Source organism: Dendrobates tinctorius, unplaced genomic scaffold (assembly GCF_039654945.1).
Source record: "Dendrobates tinctorius isolate UK_male_01 unplaced genomic scaffold, ASM3965494v1 ptg000152l, whole genome shotgun sequence".
Classification (NCBI taxonomy): domain Eukaryota; kingdom Metazoa; phylum Chordata; class Amphibia; order Anura; family Dendrobatidae; genus Dendrobates; species Dendrobates tinctorius.
In genome coordinates, this window is record NW_027361819.1 from 4,747,641 (window position 1) to 4,768,833 (window position 21,193).

Below are 21,193 nucleotides of genomic sequence, written 5' to 3' on the forward strand. Positions count from 1 at the left end.
TGCTTACGGAGTATTTCTCTCAGGCCTTATTCTCTATGATACAAGAAGCCTCCATTCTTTACCCGCTAGGCCTCACTAATCTCACTGCCGCTTCCTCCTCCCCCATCCGCTATTTGCTTGACAAGTGCTGTGATTTCTTATCCCGCAGTTTATGATGCGAAACTTTCCAGGAAGGAATCATTTAATACATGAGGAACTTTACACGCACAGAGTTCCTCACGTCCTCAAGGCCACCACCATGCTGGAGAGCTGAGCTCAACCCAGAGGTGTCACACATGATAAGACCAGGTACTCAGCAGGTGGTATCACACATGACCGGATTAGATACTAAGCTGGCGGTATCACACATGATAGGACTAGGTACTCAGCAGGAGGTATCACACATGATAGGACTAGGTACTCAGCAGGAGGTATCACACATGAGAGGACTAGGTACTCAGCAGAAGGTATCACACATGATAGGACTAGGTACTCAGCAGGAGGTATCACACATGATAGGACTAGGTACTCAGCAGGAGGTATCACACATGAGAGGACTAGGTACTCAGCAGGAGGTATCACACATGATAGGACTAGGTACTCAGCAGGCGGTATCACACACGATCGGACTAGGTACTCAGCAGACGGTATCACACATGACCGGACTGGGTACTCAGCAGGCGGTATCACACATGACAGGACTAGGTACTCAGCAGGCGGTATCACACATGATAGGACTAGGTACTCAGCAGGCGGTATCACACACACGATAGGACTAGATACTCAGCAGGCGGTATCACACACGATAGGACTAGGTACTCAGCAGGCGGTATCACACACGATAGGACTAGGTACTCAGCAGGCGGTATCACACACGATCGGACTAGGTACTCAGCAGGCGGTATCACACACGATCGGACTAGGTACTCAGCAGACGATATCACACACGACCGGACTAGGTACTCAGCAGGCGGTATCACACATGACAGGACTAGGTACTCAGCAGGCGGTATCACACATGACAGGACTAGGTACTCAGCAGGCGGTATCACACATGATCGGGCCAGGTACTCAGCAGGCGGTATCACACATGGCCGGATTAGTTACTCAGCAGGAGGTATCACACATGACCGGATTAGATACTCAACAGGCGGTATCACACATGATAGGACTAGGTACTCAGCAGGCGATATCACACATGACCGAATTAGGTACTCAGCAGGTGGTATCACACATGATAGGACTAGATACTCGGCAGGGGGTATCACACATAACCGGATTAGATACTCAGCAGGTGGTATCACACATGGCCAAATTAGATACTCAGCAGGCAGTATCACACATGGCCGGATTAGATACTCAGCAGGCGGTATCACACATGGCCAGATTAGATACTCAGCAGGCGGTATCACACATGACCTGATTAGATACTCAGCAGGCGGTATCACACATGATCGGATTAGATACTCAGCAGGCGGTATCACACATGACCGGATTAGATACTTAACAGGCGGTATCACACATGATCGGATTAGATACTCAGCAGGCGGTATCCCACATGACCGGATTAGATACTCAGCAGGCGGTATCACACATGGCCGGATTAGTTACTCAGCAGGCGGTATCACACATGACCGGATTAGATACTCAACAGGCGGTATCACACATGATCGGATAAGATACTCAGCAGCAGGCGATATCACACATGGCCGGATTAGATACTCAGCAGGCGGTATCACACATGGCCGGATTAGATACTCAGCAGGCGGTATCACACATGGCCGGATTAGATACTCAGCAGGCGGTATCACACATGGCCGGATTAGATACTCAGCAGGCGGTATCACACATGACCGGATTAGATACTCAGCAGGCGGTGTCACACATGATCGGATTAGATACTCAGCAGGCGGTATCACATATGACCGGATTAGATACTCAGCAGGCGGTATCATACATGATCGGATTAGATACTCAGCAGGCGGTATCACACATGGCCGGATAAGATACTCAGCAGCAGGCGATATCACACATGACCGGATTAGATACTCAGCAGGCGGTATCACACATGACCGGATTAGATACTCAGCAGGCGGTATCACACATGGCCGAATTAGATACTCAGCAGGCGGTGTCACACATGACCGGATTAGATACTCAGCAGGCAGTATCACACATGACCGGATTAGATACTCAGCAGGCGGTATCACACATGACCGGATTAGATACTCAGCAGGCGGTATCACACATGGCCGGATTAGATACTCAGCAGGCGGTGTCACATATGACCGGAATAGATACTCAGCAGGCGGTATCACACATGGCCGGATTAGATACTCAGCAGGCGGTATCACACATGGCCGGATTAGATACTCAGCAGGCGGTATCACACATGACCGGATTAGATACTCAGCAGGCGGTGTCACACATGATCGGATTAGATACTCAGCAGGCGGTATCACATATGACCGGATTAGATACTCAGCAGGCGGTATCATACATGATCGGATTAGATACTCAGCAGGCGGTATCACACATGGCCGGATAAGATACTCAGCAGCAGGCGATATCACACATGACCGGATTAGATACTCAGCAGGCGGTATCACACATGACCGGATTAGATACTCAGCAGGCGGTATCACACATGGCCGAATTAGATACTCAGCAGGCGGTGTCACACATGACCGGATTAGATACTCAGCAGGCAGTATCACACATGACCGGATTAGATACTCAGCAGGCGGTATCACACATGACCGGATTAGATACTCAGCAGGCGGTATCACACATGGCCGGATTAGATACTCAGCAGGCGGTGTCACATATGACCGGAATAGATACTCAGCAGGCGGTATCATACATGATCGGATTAGATACTCAGCAGGCGGTATCACACATGACCGGATTAGATACTCAGCAGGCGGTATCACACATGACCGGATTAGATACTCAGCAGGTGGTATCACACATGACCGGATTAGATACTCAGCAGGCGGTATCACACATGATCAGATTAGATACTCAGCAGGCGGTATCACACATGGCCAGATTAGATACTCAGCAGGCGGTATCACACATGACCGGATTAGATACTCAGCAGGCGGTATCACACATGACCGGATTAGTTACTCAGCAGGCGGTATCACACATGATCGGATTAGATACATCTCGCACTGTCTGACATCACCGGCAGTTAATTCTTGGTTATTATAAGATCTGCATAAGAGGGCGGACTATTGTGTGGTTCTTTGTCTTCTGAGGTGGAACGGCCGGCCTCTGTGGATGGCAATGCTGGAGGACTGGCGAGCTCGATTCATCAGCCGGGGAATGGAAATGACTGGAGATGAATGGAGGGTGGGCGGACGGATGATGGTCGGCATCGGTGAGTCACATGCTCTGGCGTGAGCGGGGCCATTGATGCCGTGAATGAGACGGAGTGAGTACGCACGAGTAGAATCGCCGGGGCTCCCACGGAGACGTTGAACGACACTTTTGTTCTTTCCCTCCTGCCGCTCTCTGTGATTACAGTTTACACGACCTGACTCAGATGTAAATGCTGCTCTGGATGTGAGAGTTTCCACCTCCAGCCATAGAGCAGGAGTACGGCTCCCTCCCGTGAGAGTTTCCACTTCCAGCCATAGAGCAGGAGTACAGCTCCCTCCCGTGAGAGTTTCCACCTCCAGCCATAGAGCAGGAGTACGGCTCCCTACCGTGAGTTTCCACCTCCAGCCATAGAGCAGGAGTACGGCTCCCTCCCGTGAGAGTTTCCACTTCCAGCCATAGAGCAGGAGTACGGCTCCCTCCCGTGAGTTTCCACCTCCAGCCATAGAGCAGGAGTACAGCTCCCTACCGTGAGTGTCCACCTCCAGCCATAGAGCAGGAGTACGGCTCCTTCCCGTGAGAGTTTCCACCCCCAGCCATAGAGCAGGAGTACGGCTCCCTACCGTGAGAGTTTCCACCTCCAGCCATAGAGCAGGAGTACGGCTCCCCCCGTGAGAGTTTCCACCTCCAGCCATAGAGCAGGAGTACGGCTCCTTCCCGTGAGAGTTTCCACCCCCAGCCATAGAGCAGGAGTACGGCTCCCTACCGTGAGAGTTTCCACCTCCAGCCATAGAGCAGGAGTACGGCTCCCCCCGTGAGAGTTTCCACCTCCAGCCATAGAGCAGGTGTACGGCTCCCCCCCAACACCTCTTTATTATGTGGGATTTGGCGGCGAGGGGTGACCAACTGGTCTTAACCTCGTGGACTGAGAATGATAATATCAGTAATAATATTAAATATCATTCTGATTTCTAATCTCACTAATTAAATCCCTCGTTTCTGCCTTCCTGGGGACTGAACACGCAGCTGCTGAATTATTAAAGGGACGCTGTCATTATACTGGCCCAAAATTACCTGCCCCTGTAACCACTTAAAGAAGAGCACCACTGCTTGGTGCCCAAGGCAGAGGTTACAGAATGTCCCCCAGCCACATCACATTGACACCTCCTGGTGGTGGGCGGTATTACACTATAATAGCAGTGACACCTCCAGGTGGTGGGAGGTATTACACTATAATAAGTGACACTTCCAGGTGGTGGGCGGAATTACACTATAATAACAGTGACATCTCCAGGTGGTGGGTGGTATTACACTGTAATAACAGTGACATCTCCAGGTGGTGGGGGCGGTATTACACTCTAATAATAGTGACATCTCCAGGTGGTGGGCGGTATTACACTATAGTAACAGTGACACCTCCAGGTGGTGGGAGGTATTACCTATAATAACAGTGACACCTCCAGGTGGTGGGCGGTATTACACTGTAATAACAGTGACATCTCCAGGTGGTGGGAGGTATTAAACTGTAATAACAGTGACACCTCCAGGTGGTTGGTGATATTACACTGTAATAACAGTGACATCTCCAGGTGGTGGGTGGTATTACACTGAAATAACTGACATCTCCAGGTGGTGGGTGGTATTACGCTATAATAACAGTGACACCTCCAGGTGGTGGGAGGTATTACACTATAATAACAGTGACATCTCCAGATGGTGGGCGGTATTACACTGTAATAACAGTGACACCTCCAGGTGGTGGGTGGTATTACACTATAATAACAGTGACATCTCCAGGTGGTGGGCGGTATTAAACTATAATAACAATGACACCTCCAGGTGGTGGGCGGTATTACACTATAATAACAGTGACATCTCCAGGTGGTGGGTGGTATTACACTGTAATAACAGTGACATCTCCAGGTGGTGGGTGGTATTACACTGTAATAACAGTGACATCTCCAGGTGGTGGGTGGTATTACACTGTAATAACAGTGACATCTCCAGGTGGTGGGCGGTATTAAACTATAATAACAGTGACACCTCCAGGTGGTTGGTGATGTTACACTGTAATAACAGTGACATCTCCAGGTGGTGGGTGGTATTACACTGTAATAACAGTGACATCTACAGGTGGTGGGTGGTATTACACTATAATGACAGTGACACCTCCAGGTGGTAGGCGGTATTACACTATAATAACAGTGACACTTCCAGGTGGTGGGGGGTATTACACTGTAATAACAGTGACAACTCCAGGTGGTCGGTGATATTACACTGTAATAACAGTGACATCTCCAGGTGTTGGGTGGTATTACACTGAAATAACAGTGACACCTCCAGGTGGTGGGCGGTATTACACTATAATAGCAGTGACATCTCCAGGTGGTGGGAGGTATTACACTATAATAACAGTGACACCTCCATTTATTTTGGGTGCTCCCCTCGTAGTCGCGTATCGCTGTCTGTCCTCGGGTGCGCCTGTGTGACCTTGTCAGTGTGACTGCGGTCTCCGTCCTCTGATGTATCCTGCAGGGTTACTAAATATACCTCTCGGCCCCCCCTGATTAACCCTTTAACCTAGAGTAATGGTTAAAGAGAAAAGTATAGTTCATGTGGATGTTTGCAGGCCGGGAGGTGACAATCAGCTCAGCGTGCTCCCCCTATAATCACCATTGTACTCCCTGCACCGCGGCCATGTCTGTTATTACAACCTCCGGGCAGGCGACGCACATTATTATCTGCACTCGATTGTCGGTCTTTTTGTATTATCGGCACTCGATTGTTAAGCCTTCTGCCTCCACAAAGGGGCGGAGTCAGCCAATCAGCTCACAGCTGTCAGTCCCCTCCCTGCAATGCTGTGACTGTGAATACTCCCTACTGATTCTCTCTGTCTCCCTCACAGGCTAAAGATAGCGATGATGATGAGGAAATCGTCCATGTGGATCGGGACCACTTTATGGATGAGTTCTTCGAGCAGGTGGGTCCCTACAGTGGCTGCGGATGTCCCAGGCTTATGTTGCGGCTCTTTATTATCCACGACATTCCGCACGTGATCTTGTATCCGGCAGTGGCGGCTCCACGCGACCCCCGGTGCTTCTATAATGATCTGATAATCAGTGCGCGGAGTAATCAGCTCCAGAGTAGACGTCCGCGCTTCGCGTCCTGGGGAAGCCGCGTGTCGCCACCGGCCACATGACAAATTAGAGTAATTACTGTTCAAGGCGAGAAAATAAAGACATTGAATTCCCTGAATCCGTCCCCGCTATTCCGGCGCCGTGGCGGCCTCCCACACCCGCTCGCTGATATGTGGCCCCTTTGGTCCTCAGGTGGAGGAGATCCGAGGATGCATCGAGAAGCTCTCAGAAGATGTGGAGCAAGTGAAGAAACAGCATAGCGCCATCTTGGCAGCTCCCAACCCTGATGAGAGTAAGTTGCCTGGAGGATTGTGGGAGAATTAAAGGGTTCTTCCCCAACTTTAGAAATACATATTGTCGGATAGTCCCTGTGAGTACAAACATTTTTGTGATTTACTTCTTATTAAAATTTTCAGTCATTTTTGAGATATCAACTCTTTTGCTTACAGATCATTGCCTTGGAGACCGACCACCACTACTAGGCGGCAGAACATGCGTAATGCTTACAAGCTCTTTCTATTGAGCTTGTACACACTGGTTTGAAGCTGGCCAGGATCACTGGAGCACACTTACTTCCAAACTGGGCCAGCTTTACAAGCTACACAGCAGCGGTGGTCGGTCTCCGTGGCAACAAACTGTAAACAAAAGCAAAGTGTTAATATCTTAAAAACGTCTGCAAATTTTAATAATCAGTAAATTGCAAAAAACTCCCTTTAAGGCGACATTCAGCACACAGATTCCAGCTGTGTGCCCCGGACATGTGTATTATTGAGCGGAGTTATGTGATTTTGCCCCTATGACAACACTTCTCGCCCCTGTATGGTAGGCGTAGTCTGTGAAGTGGTTGACCTCTGGTCGATACACCTTGGTTACTGTTCTTCTCTTTCTATCTAGAAACCAAGCAAGAACTGGAGGATCTTACAGCCGACATAAAGAAAACGGCCAACAAAGTGCGCTCTAAGTTGAAAGGTCGGTGTTCCGCTTCCACGGTGCGGGGGGTCTACTGGACCGTCTCTCACCTTCTCTCCCTCCTTCCTTACAGCCATTGAGCAGAGCATCGAGCAAGAGGAGGGAATGAACCGCTCCTCAGCCGACCTGCGCATCCGGAAAACACAGGTAGGGGGCTCCACGGAGCAGGACACTTCTTCAATATTAGTCCCGTAATAAGATTACATATTGGTACTGTATATAAATATATCCAACCCCTTTCTGCACTCTGACATACAGTGTCTTGCGAAAGTATTCACCCCCCTGGCTTTTTACCTATTTTGTTACATTACAACCTGGGTGTGATGCATCAGCATTAAATAGTGTACGTTAGTGAAGTGAGAAAAATGTAGGCTTAAATTAAATTTATGGAATCAAATAACTAATAATTGGCATGTGCATATGTATTCACCCCTCTTGCTATGAAACCCCTAAAAATTTCTGGTGCAAGCAATTCCCTTCATAAGTCACATGTTTAGTGACAGGACGTCCCTCTGTGTGCAATCTAAGTGTCACGTGTCTGTCACTATATACACTTTACCTTCTCTGAAACGTCACAGGGACTGCAACTCCACTAACAAGACGCTTCACTAACCAATCACCACCATGATGACCAAGGAGATCTCCCAACAACACCATGAAGACCAAGGAGTTCTCCGAACAACACCATGAAGACCAATGAGATCTCCAAACAAAACCATGAAGACCAAGGAGATCTCCAAACAATGCCATGAAGACCAAGGAGATCTACAAACCACACCATGAAGACCAAGCAGATCTCCAAACAAAACCAAAAAAAACAAGGAGATCTCCAAACAACACGGAAGACCAAGGAGATCTCCAAACAAAACCATGAAGACCAAGGAGATCTCCAAACAACACCATGAAGACCAGTGAGATCTCCAAACAAAACCATGAAGACCAAGGAGATCTCCAAACAATGCCATGAATACCAAGGAGATCTACAAACCACACCATGAAGACCAAGCAGATCTCCAAACAACACCATAAAGACCAAGGAGATCTCCGAACAACACCATGAAGACCAAGGAGATCTCCAAACAAAACCATGAAGACCAAGGAGATCTCCAAACAATACCATAAAGACCAAGGAGATCTCCGAACAAAACACCATGAAGACCAAGGAGATCTCCAAACAAAACCATGAAGACCAAGGAGATCTCCAAACAATGCCATGAAGACCAAGGAGATCTACAAACCACACCATGAAGACCAAGGAGATCGCTAAACAACATTATGATGACCAAGGAGATATCCAAACAACACCGTGAAGACCAAGGAGATCTCCAAACAAAACCATGAAGACCAAGAAGATCTCCAGACAAAACCATGAAGACCAAGGAGATCTCCAAACAACACCATGAAGACCAAGGAGATCTATAAACAATGCCATGAAGACCAATGAGATCTCCAAACACCACCATGAAGACCAAGGAGATCTCCAAACACCACCATGAAGACCAAGGAGATCTCCAATCAAAACCATGAAGAACAAGGAGATCTCCAAACAAGTCAGGGACAAAGTTGTTGAGAAGTACAAGTCAAGGTTAGGTTATAAAAACTCTCCCAATCTCTGATGATCCCAGGAGCAGCATCACATTCATTATCATCAAATGGAAAGAACATGGTACCACAACAAACCTGCCAAGGGAGGGCACCCACCAAAACTCTCCACAGGGCAAGGAGGGCATTAGTCAGAGATGCAGCACAGAGACCAAAGGTAACCCTGAAGGAGCTGCAGAGTTCCCAAGCAGAGACTGGAGTATCTGTCCATACGACCACAGTAAGCTATACACTCCATAGAGTTGGCCTTTATGGAAGAGTGGGCAAAATAAAAAAAGCCTTTAGTTAGACACAAAAATGTTGAGGCTCGTTTTGAGTATGAGAAAAAACATGAGAGACTCCCCAATGTATGGAGGAAGGTGCTGTGGTCAGATCAGATAAAGAGTGAACTTTTTCACCACCAAGGTAAACGTTATGTCTGGCACCAAACCAACACAGCTCATCACCCCAAGAAGACCATCCACACTGTGAAACATGGTGGTGGCAGGATCATGCTGTGGGGATGTTTTTCAGGCAGAAGGGAGAGGGAACATGGTCTGAGTCGAGGGGGAGATGGATGGTGTGAAATACAGGGATGTTCTTGAGGAAAACCTGTCTCTGTCAGTGATTTGAGACTGGGACAGATATTCACCTTTCAACAAGACAATGACCCAAAGCATGCTGCTAAAGCAACACTCGAGTGGTCTACGGGGAAACGTGTAAATGTTCTGGAGCGGCCGAGTCACAGCCCAGACCTTAATCCAATGGAGAATCTGGGGTCAGATGTGAAGATCGCTGATCACCAGAGGAAACATCTAACCTGAAGGAGCTGGAGCAGTTTTACCTAAAGGAATGAGCAAAAATCCCAGTGGAAAGATGTAGAAAACTCATAGAGGCTTATCCATAGTGACTGCAGCTGTAATTGCTGTAAAAGGAGGCTCCACAGAGTACTGACTTTAGGGGTTGAAGAGTTATGCACAATGACGTTTTCTGATACTTTGTCCTATTTGTTGTTTGCTTCACAATGATAATAAAACCAAATGTTCACAGTTGTCGGCACATTCTATTCCTGAACTGATGCAAAAACAGTGAAATTCCAGGTTGTGAGGTAGCAAAACATGAAAAATGCCAAGGGGTGGGCGAATAATTTCGCAAGCCACTGTATATTACATCATGGTGGAAAGGAGACAACACTGATAGTGGCCGATTAATCCACTTAGGTGTTGCAGTCAGTGTTTATGGCGACATCTAAGTGGCTAGATAAAGTCAAATTCCGTTTTTAGAAAAAAGAAATCAAAAAAGTAAAAAAAAAATGATAAAAAAAAGTCATATATTCCCAAAAAACTCCTTCTTCTTATAAGGTCCATGGAGCGCACGTATAGGATCGGGATGGGACCGGGTCCTTGTAATTGTGCTGACCTCGGCCCATGTGCTGCAGTCATCGGACACCCACGCGTTTCGCATCTCCCTTTCAATCCTTCACCTCTCGCTCTTTCCCGTTTCTCAGCATTCCACTCTGTCCCGTAAATTTGTGGAGGTGATGACAGAATACAACGCAACGCAGTCTAAATACCGAGACCGCTGCAAGGACCGTATCCAGAGACAGCTGGAGATCAGTGTGTATACCCGAAGGGGCGGCGATGGGGGGGGACTCAATGTGCTGGACATTTCCTGACCATCTTGTAATTCTTCCCGGCAGCTGGGAGAACCACGACCAACGAGGAGCTGGAAGACATGTTGGAGAGCGGGAAGCTGGCCATATTCACAGATGACGTATGTACTGGGGCTTGTATCGGGGAGGGGGTCCATGCCATATAATCATCACCCGCCATAGAAATGTATGGATGCGCACGCAGCCTGACAATCCGTAACCTCAGGAATGAATGGGGCAGGTGCAACCCTCAGAAATCACCTAGACGTAGCCTCGTCCAAAATAGGAGCATAAGATAACGCAAAGTCCTGACAAGCAGCCTCGTTCTTCTCCCGCAGATCAAGATGGACTCTCAGATGACCAAACAAGCTCTGAACGAGATCGAGACGCGACACAACGAAATCATCAAGCTGGAGACCAGCATCCGGGAGCTCCACGACATGTTCGTAGACATGGCTATGCTGGTGGAGAGTCAGGTGAGCGGGCCGGGCCCATAGTCGTGCTCCAGGCCGAGGCGATCGTACCGGTGGGGGATAATGACTGGGGTGTCTCTTCCCAGGGGGAGATGATAGATCGCATTGAGTATAACGTGGAGCACTCGGTGGACTATGTGGAGCGAGCAGTGTCTGACACCAAGAAAGCTGTGAAGTACCAGAGCAAAGCACGAAGGGTGAGTAGTGACCGGACCGCCTGTAGAGGAGCGCCGACCCCGTGTACACAGCAGCTGGACGGACTGACGCGTGTAGTGTACAGAGCGACTGTAGCTGCAGGGTGGACGGAGGTCGTATTATTACAGCTCTGCAATGTCTGTCTCTGTCCTTTATAACACTGCTGACAATTTCTTCTCTCTCTTCTCTCCCTCCAACATCTCCGCTGTCTCTCTCCGTCTCATATCATCTCTATCTCCTGTCTTTTCTTGCTCTGCCTCATACCCTTGATGTCTCATTTCATCTCTGTCTCCTGTGTCTTTGCACTGTTTGGCTGTCTCTTCTCGCTGTTTCATCCTTGATATCTCATGTCTTTTCTCACTCTCTACGCTATTTCATATCCTTTCTGTATCTTGTTTCTTCTCTCTGTCTTATGTCTCTTCTCGCTGTCTTACATCTCTCTTCTCTACCTCATATCTCCTCTTTACCCTGTCTCACATCCCTCTTTGCTGTCTCTTTTACCTTCGGATATTCTTTTACCATCGTCCCTGCCTTTACCCTAATTCTAACCCTACATGTAACTTGGCTGTCTCACCTCCTTGGACTTGCTCTTTGCACTCTTTTGCTTCCTTACCCTTTGTTCTCTTCCTTTATCAATATATTTCTTACCCCATCTATGTTCCTGTGCTCTCCTCATTTCCAACTTTCCTTGCGCCTCTTCTTATCCACCAATTTTATTTGTTCTCCGCCATTTCCTTGTTTCTTCCACCCTGCTCTTCTCCACTTCCTGTCCACCCACCTTGTTCTCTGCCCTTTGTCTTTTGTTCTGTCTGCTCTCTTCCACTTCCTGTCCACCTATATTCTTTTTTCTCTGTCTTTTCTTCCACCATGCTCTCTTTCACCTCCTGTCTTCCAATATTCCTCCCTTTTTGCCTTTTCTTACTACCCTCTGTCTTCCACTTCATGTGCTCTCTCGTTTTCCACATTTTTCTCCACCTTGCTCTCCTCCATTTCTTGTCCACCCATATTCCTCGTTTTCTGCCTTTGCTTTTGGATCTCTTTCCCCACTTCCTGTCCACCCACATTCTTTGTTCTTCACCCTCTCACCTAAACTTCTTGTCCGCCCACTTTTCTCTGTTCACATTTGTTGTTTTCTGCCCTCCCTCCATGATATTCTGCCTTTCCACATTCCTCGTTCTCCACCTTTTTCTCCATCCTGCTCTCCTCCACTTTCTGGCTTACCATATTCCATATTTTCTACCTTTTCTTTTGCCCCTGTCTCCTCCACTTAATTCTCCCCCTCATTCCTTGTTCTCCACTCTCTCTCCTCCACGTCTTGTGCTCCCACATTCTTTGTTCTCCACCCTCTGTTTTCCACTTCCTGTCCACCCACATTCCTTGTTCTCCACTTCCTGTCTGCCCACATTCCTTGTTCCCCACCCTTTATCTTACATTTCCTGTGTGCCCACATTCCTTGTTCTCCACTCTCTCTCCTACACTTCCTGTCCACCATTCCTTGTTCTCCACCCTTTCTCCACTTACGGTGTGCCGTCTGTACACATTCCTTGTTCTTCGCCCACTCTCCTCAAATTCCTGTCTGCCCACATTCCTTGTTCGCCACCCTTTCTCCTCCACTTCCTGTCTGCTCACATTCCTTGTTCTCCACCCTCTCCTCCACTTCCTGTACTCCCACATTCCTTGTTCTCCACCCTCTCTCCTCCACTTCCTGTACTCCCACATTCCTTGTTCATCACCCTCTCTCCTCCACTTCCTGTACTCCCACATTCCTTGTTCTTCACCCTCTCTCCTCCACTTCCTGTACTCCCACATTCGTTGTTCTCCACCCTTTCTCCTCCACTTATGGTGTGCCCATATTCCTTGGTTTCCACCCTCTCTCCTTCACTTCCTGTCCACCCACATTCCTTGTTCTCCACTCTCTCTTCTCCATTTCCTGTCCGCACACATTCCTTATTCTCCACTCTCTCTTCTCCACTTCCTGTCCTCCTACATTCCTTGTTCTCCACCCTTTCTCCTCCACTTCCCGTCTGCCCAAATTCGCTGCTCTCCCCCTTTCTCCTCCACTTCCTGTCCACCTACATTCCTTGTTCTCCACCCTTTCTCCTCCACTTCCTGTCCGCCCACATTCCTTGTTCACCATTTCTCCTCCACTTTCTGTCCGCCCACATTCCTTGTTCTCCCTTTCTCCTCCACTTCTTGGCCGCCCACATTCCTTGTTCTCCACCCTTTCTCCTCCACTTCCTGTCCGCCCACATTCCTTGTTCTCCACCCTTTCTCCTCCACTTCCTGTCCGCCCATATTCCTTGTTCTCCTCCATTTCTCCTCCACTTCCTGTCCGCCCACATTCCTTGTTCTCCACCATTTCTCCTCTACTTCCTGTCCGCCCATATTCCTGTCTCCCCGCCCTTTCTTTTCTCTGCATCTGATGCCGTTGGGTATGTAGAAGAAGATCATGATTATAATCTGTTGTGTGGTGCTGGGTGTCGTGCTCGCCTCCTCGATCGGGGGGACATTGGGATTCTGAAAATAAAAACAAATGCACAAAGCAAACGGAACGATAACGAAAAATAGCGAAACACAAAAAAAGAAACAAAACAAAAAAAAAGAGATACAATATTACGTAAATGAAAAGTATTGGCATTTACGCACAGATCAGGAAGCTGTGAGTGCGGACGCCCATTTTCGCCTCTGTGGGTTTCAATCAGGAGTTAGGTTACCATCAGCTAATTCCGTGTTACGCGGCGTGGGGGCGCATATTATGGAGTCACTCTACCCCCCAACCCTTTAGCAGTGTTAACTGATGTCAACCTAAAGCCAAATCTCCACCTGTCACTCACAGGAGCTGGGGGCGAAAAAAGGGCCAAAAATTCCCAAATCTTTTTTTTCTTCCTCGGTGTCTGTTTCCTGTTTTTTTTTTGTCACTTTTATTCTTTGTTATCCCGTTTGTCAAAAAAACCTGTACTCGTATTTGACGTTGCTGGACGTGTTCCGCGGGGACCCCTGAACGTGTGGGGTGGACAGAGGGTCCGACCCGGCGCTTTAAATTGTCCTTTTCTCTTGACTGGTGGCTGAGTGTGTTCGTCTGTGTCGTGTGCGATCAGATCTCTTCCAGTGATGTGAGTGCTGGGGTTGGGTGGGGGGGCACGTGAGCTGCGAATTATGCGTCTCGGAAAATCGTCGTCCTCGAGTCGGCGCTGGATGCTACGTGGACAGCATGCTGAACGCCGCGTGGCTGAGTGAGCTTGTGTATTCTGCAGCTGTAGCAATAGGCAGGGGAAGCATTGCCGCATCTTCTCATCCGCTGCTCGCCCTTCACTTCATCCTCTATCCTTGCCCTCGTGATTCTCCGATCCTCCGCCATTGCCTTAGTACCTGCGCAGCCACAAGTCATTACCCTTCCCAGTAGCCGCCGGCGCCATCTGTCACGACGGCTTCATCTCCTCTCTGTCCTCTGTATAATAAGCCCCTTCTAGGATTTCCCAGTTTTCCCCTGTATAAATCAGTATTCGGATATTGGGTGGGGGGGTCCTTATATTCAGTTGCACTCCTCACTTTCTGGGAAATTTTAGAATAGTTCACGGCCAGGAGTACGGGCGGCATTTGAAACCCAGACGTCCATCTCGCGGCGCTCTCGAAATATGCAAGAAATGATGGTGTCCAATCTCCGATGTCGTCTCCTGGGTTCCGCTGGAAGATTCCGAAAACCAAAGTTCTTCCCATTTCCCGCTGTGTTCAGCGATGTTCCCGCTGACCCTGGGGTGCGACAGAACAGGCAGTGAGAGTGCGTATGCGGTACTCGTCTCGTCACACAGCAATAAAGTACTCTGACCTCACAGCCGTCGAAAAACAGGATGGAGGCTCGTCGGCCCGGACTCGAGTGTCGTGTACTTTTCTCTTGTTTTTATAATTCTTTCTTTTTTTACCGCACACAAACATAGCAGCGTAGGTGCGTATCAATCACCGCCAGGGTTAACACATCCAGTGGCGGTGTCCGGTGTGACACGAGGCGAGAGAGAGTGAAATCTACCCAGCAGCACACACGGCCCCTCCACGCTCTTCCTCCGTTCCGTCTCTCCGTCGCCTTTGCATGAATCGAGCCCGTCTCTGTGGAAATTACTAGTCTCTTTGATCCCGAAAAAAAAAAAAAAAAAAGTAAGCAAAAATAAAACCTTTTTCACCAGGTGGGGGGTGGAGGAGAGGAGAAAAAAAAAAAGACAGGCAGCCTCTCGTGTGCATGCAAGAATCAACGCTCCGGCCAAGAACTCAACCGGGGCGGCCATTTTGAACTCCATTCGTGTTCAGAGCATGACGTCTCAAATGTAGACTATTAGACAATATATTTTTTTTTCCTGTTTCCGCTAGAAGGTAGCCAGCCATCAACCGCCTGCTGCCTGTCAGCGTCCGTCCGATATCACGAGTAGCTTAGGTGACAGATTAAAATGGCTGCCCCTAAGCCGGCGAGGAGGTTCCTTTCCTGTATCTATGCAGATTTCATTGTTTTTTTTGTTGTTTTTTTTGTTTTTTCTTTGACACGTGGTCCGTCCTGCCTTCAGCTTTAATATTGAATTATTTCATATAAATAAATATATAGAGATTTAAATTTAAAAAAAAAAATATATATATATATAAAATTGAACGATATTCAGTCCGTAATCAGGGATGTCTGACGTCTACCGTGGCGGCTGAATTTTTTTTTTTTTTTTAAATGAGGACTTCTAGATCTAGCAGGGGGGTAGTTAGCGTCCTCTCGTGCGTGATACATGGATTTTGTTTTATTTTTTTAATATGCAGATCACAACCGAACTTGCTCCTCTCCTCACGAAGCCTTATATATATATATATAATTTTATTTTATTTTTTTTTTTCCCCCTCCGGTTCCCAGTGTCTTCTATCAGGTGATCGGCACCGGCCGCCGCGTCCCTTCCTCCTTTAGTGATAGATTCATTGGAGAGCGATGACTGTGTATTTACGACGATGCGTCCGAAGCATGTTAAAAAATAAAGAGTGTCCCGGTAAGAAGCCAGTTTCAAAATGGCCGCCCTCAGCAGCCATATCGTATGAGCGTCTCTGGTCCCATTGTGTGTGTCGTGCCCCCTCGGATCTCTGGGTGTCTTAATTGGCTCTTTTTTTTTTTGTTTTTTTTCGTCTTTGGATTTGCTGTAAATGTTTTTTCTCCGTTAGCGGCCTTGAAATTTGCATGTTTGTTTCATTTTTTCACAAGCGTCTCCGATCGCGAGGGATCATTGAAATTGTAATTGAGGGAGGGATCCCGGTGGATAAGGGAGCGGGAGAACCTGGTGGCGGGAGGAAAGGGGGGTCAGTGTGTCTTGTGTCTCCGAGATATGTCCGAGAAGATCCCGACGCATCTCCCGCATCACGTTGACTTTATGCAGAAAATGGCGGAAACCCTCAATCTCGGTGCAAGATGGTCATCCAGAGACAAGATACCAAAGCAAATTTTTTTTGAAAATTGGGGTAAAAAGTTGTGACTTGTAAGATCACCCCGAGAGAGGAATTGACCCCAAAATTCACCTCCGAAAAGTCCTTGGAAAGATGGCTGACCTTCTACGAGAGCAGAGACGTCCAAACCCGTCTTGTGGTGGTGGAGATATACCATGACGGCGGGCGGCACGTGACACCTTCCCGCCCTGGCCGGTACATCCTAAACTTAGAAGACAAAAGGGTGTGAATTCTTCCGCTTCCTGACAAAAGGGTGTGAATTCTTCCGCTCCCTGACAAAAGGGTGTGAATTCTTCCGCTCCCTCCCTTCCTTTCTCCCTTCCTTCCTTCCTGCCGTATGAAACATTTTTTTTTTTTCGATGTTTAAGAAAAAAAAAAAAAAAAATCGTCTCGGTTGAAAAAAAAAAAATGTGAATTGCATAAAAAAAAAAGTTGTTTAAAGGTCGAAAAATGGAAAAAAAAATTCTGAAAAAAAAAATCAAAAACTGCTTGCATGTTACAAAAATGTGAAAAAAAAAATTACAGCAGAAACCGTGAAAAAGAGAAGAAAAAAAAATCTGAATTCTCGGTTTGAAAAACAGCGAGTCGTCTTTATTTGTTTTCGTTTGTTGTTTTTTTTGTTTTTTTTTGTGTTTTTTTTCTTTATTGTGCTGCTGAAAAAAAAAAAAGAAAAAAAAAAAAATAAGATCAGAAAATCCCCCTCACCCCCCTAATGTGTTTTTGTGAAGTAAACAGTCATGTCTCTTTGTGTGTGTACTTACCTGATGTCTTTTGTCTGGGAGGGAGGGGTCCACACCTGAGACCACAGCAAAGACGAGTTTGGGTTTACAACAATTTCATGAACGTCATAAAGGCCTCACTGCCCCTAGCAACCAATCACAACGCAGCTTACATTTTTCCAGAGCAGTTTATGAATGAAATCTGAGCTGTGATTGGTCTTTACAGGCATTTAGACACTTTTGCCTTATGGGGCAGATACCATGGTTTTGTATCCGGAGGATTCGGTATTGTGGTCGTATTAGGAATCAGATTTAGTAGTCACAGTAACCATCCTTTATGGTGTTACTTATGGGAGCATGGGCCATTTTTTTTATTGCTTCCGTGCATTTAAAATAAAAAGCAAAGCAATTAGTAATATGTGATTGAGGAATGAGCTGTTCCCGTTCTGTGTATACAGGTCTTATGCAGATCTATGCGTCTCCAGGGAGCTGGAATCAAACCCTGTGTGTTAGGGCTCATAGTCATCTGCGAGGAAAACAGAGGAATCCTATAAAAATCAGACCGCACTCAGGCCAGTGTTATTCTAGGAGTCCCAGCCCATCTGGGATTTTTTTCTCGGCTCAAAATCGGACTGAGACTTACCAATGCCCGACAAAATAGATATATACACATGGAATAGATAGCTATAACGATGTCCGAGACATATCATTAGTACAGTGCTTGTGTAGTTTACTTTACATGTATTTTTTTTTTTACATACTACATTATTTTCTGGAAAAAATGGGTGGGATCCCTCAACATTTTATTAACCAGCGCAGGTAAAGCCAACAGCTGGGGGCAGATGTTTATAGCCTGAGAAGGGGGTAATACCCTTGGAGCTTCGCAGGCTATTAATATCAGCTCACAGCTGTATACTTAGCCTTTACTGGCTATTAAAATGGAGGACCCCCAAAAAATGACGTAGGGTCCCCCTATATATTTCAGAACCAGCAAAGGCTAGGCAAACAGCTGTAGGCTGATATTAATAGCCTAGGAAGGGGATATTGATATGGATACTGGCCCCCTCCCAGACTAAAAACATCAGCTCTCAGCCACCCCAGAAAAGGCGCATCTATAAGATGGCCTATTCTGGCACTTAGCCTCGCTCTTCCAACTTGCCCTGTAGCGGTGGCAAGTGGGATGATAGTTGGAGTGTGGTGATGTCACCTTTGTATTGTCAGTTGCCATCAAGCCCAGAGCTTAGTAATGGAGAGGCATCTATAAGACATCCATTACTAACGCTATAGTGAAATTGTATTAAAAAACACACAATAAGAATAAAGTCCTTTAATGGAAAGAATGACACAGGCTTCTATAATGAATGTAAGCTAAACCATACTCATGGCATCACCCATTCCAGTGAAGCCATTGTCCCCTGTAAGAGAATTAAAATAATGAACCACAATATTCCTCATCTGTTCATTGAGACGATAATAATCCATTTGTCCCGCGACAGATCTATCTCTGCTACATCTAGATGGCAGCCTGCATTGTTGCATGATGTGACTATACAGCCTGCCATCCAGCAGAGACTCTGAGCTGTGCATGCTTGCTAAGCTCAATGTCTCGCTGTGAACTCCTTTCAACTCACTGATGTCACCGCGACCATGAGAAAGTTCTCACGCTCCCGGTGCCATCAGAAAGGTCCTGGGAGTTCACAGCCAGTGAACTAATTTCGACTCACTGACGTCAGCGCGGGCTCCATGAGAAAAGTGTTAACGATGCTCACGCTGATGTTAGTGAGTTGAACTGAGCTCATTGGCTGAGAACTTGCTGGACCTTTCTGACAGCAACGCGAGCATAAGAACTTTCTCACGCACAGCTCAGAGTCTCTGCTGGATAACAGGCTGTATAGTCACATCATGCAACTATGCAGCTTGCCATATAGATGTAACAGAGCTCGACTTGTCGCGTGACAAGTGCATTATCATCTTCTCAGTGGACAGGTGAGGAATATTGTTGTTTACTATTTTCACTCTCTTACAAGAGACATTGGCTTCACTGGAATGGGCGAGGTTGTAAGTATGGTTTAATTTAGATTGATTAAAGCAGTTTGTGTCATTAATTGAGTTAAAGAACTTTATTCTGGATGTCTGTGTTTTTATACAATATGAATATGGGGTTAGTAATGGGGGCGTCTTATAGACGCCTCTCCATTAATAACCCTTGGGCTTGATGTCACCTGACAATACATCAGCCCCCTCCCAACTATCAGCCCACTTGCCACCGCTACAGGGCAAGTGGGAAGAGCAAGGCTAAATGCCAGATTTGGGACATCCTATGGATGCGCCATTTCTGGGGCGGCTGAGTGCTCGTTTTATAGTCTGGGAGGGGGCCAATATCCATGGCTCCTTCCTAGGCTATTGTTATCAAACCACAGCTGTCTGCCTAGGCTTTGCTGGTTATCAACCCCTTCACGCCGGAGCCCTTTTTCATTTTTGCATTTCTGTTGTTCGCTCCCCTTCTTCCCAGAGCCATAACTTTTTTATTTTTTCCATCAATATGGCCGTGTGAGGGCTTGTTCTTTGCGGGACTAGTTTTTCTTTTGAACAACACCATTGCTGAAATGGGGTTCCCCAGTACCTTCGGTTACCCTGGACTCTCCTGCATTCCTCGGTGATGTCGTCTGGCCGTCGGTGTCTTCTTCAGGGAAGAAAATGGCGGGCGCATTTGCAGTGCGCCCACCGAGATCTGCTGGCTGGCACCCGGCAACAATAGGAAGTTTTTAGAATGGTGTCACTTTTGGGTATTTTCTGTTATATTGACTCCCCCAAAGCTCACTAAAAAAATGGTTTTGTAAATTTTATTGGAAAAATGAGAAATCGCTGGTCAACTTTTAACCCTTATAACGTCGGCTTTCCCTCTGCTGGTTAATAAAATGTCCGGGAGCCCACGCCTTTTTTTCCTGAAAGGAATCTATTTACTAGAAGGAGACTGTACAGTAAACTACACACCAAGCGCAGATTCTAGATCCCTCTGTATACTGTATCTAATCTCTATATATAGATGACGATGGAAAACTATAAATTACATAGAGAAATGTTCGATGTAAAAGCTCTTGTTAAAATCGTGTTGCAGTCGGGTGCTAGGTGATCAAATCGGATTGTACTCGCATGAACATCGCCTGACAATTGTGAGACTTTGCTGGTCCAAAACCGGACCGTTCTGTCTGCTGTATCTGGACATAGATGGTCACACACGGATTCACAGGAGAGCTGGAAACACTTTATAGTTTAGATGCATGGAAGCCATGAAAAATGGTGTGAAAGTCTACATACCCTAAATGGGTTGACGGATATGTGCTGAATATCCGTTCAAGGAATACCTGTGCTGCCATAGTGCACATTACCACATGTGAGAGTGCAGTCATGGCCACGGAGGATCAGGTCATGTAAGAGCTCCAAATCCCCTTCACAGACATCATCACAAATTCTGTGCTCCCTGCAGCGAACACTAGAGGGAGATCACTGTAGAGTCATTGAGTTCAGTGTATCTGCATACAAGGAGCTCCCCCTAGAGGTGACTGCAGACAGGATCTTATCATGTATCTCTGTATACAGGGAGCTCCCCCTAGTGGTGGTTGCAGACAGGATCTTATCATGTATCTCTATACAGGAAGCTCCCCCTAGTGGTGGCTGCAGAGAGGATCTTATCATGTATCTCTGTAT

General features: G+C 47.1%; 1 protein-coding gene across 1 annotated transcript in view; it reads left to right on the top strand.

The window, feature by feature from the left end:
- STX1B (syntaxin 1B) overlaps positions 1-17,512 on the top strand; it is a 98,295-nt gene extending 80,783 nt beyond the window's left edge. Inside the window, exons 2-10 of the mRNA XM_073547458.1 lie at positions 6,209-6,283; positions 6,633-6,732; positions 7,335-7,409; positions 7,483-7,556; positions 10,498-10,606; positions 10,690-10,763; positions 10,980-11,117; positions 11,201-11,311; positions 13,750-17,512. Coding sequence (XP_073403559.1) covers positions 6,209-6,283; positions 6,633-6,732; positions 7,335-7,409; positions 7,483-7,556; positions 10,498-10,606; positions 10,690-10,763; positions 10,980-11,117; positions 11,201-11,311; positions 13,750-13,830 — 837 coding nt within the window. The 3' untranslated portion in view covers positions 13,831-17,512. The remainder of the gene's footprint in view (positions 1-6,208; positions 6,284-6,632; positions 6,733-7,334; positions 7,410-7,482; positions 7,557-10,497; positions 10,607-10,689; positions 10,764-10,979; positions 11,118-11,200; positions 11,312-13,749) is intronic.
- The last annotated feature ends 3,681 nt before the right edge of the window (positions 17,513-21,193 follow it).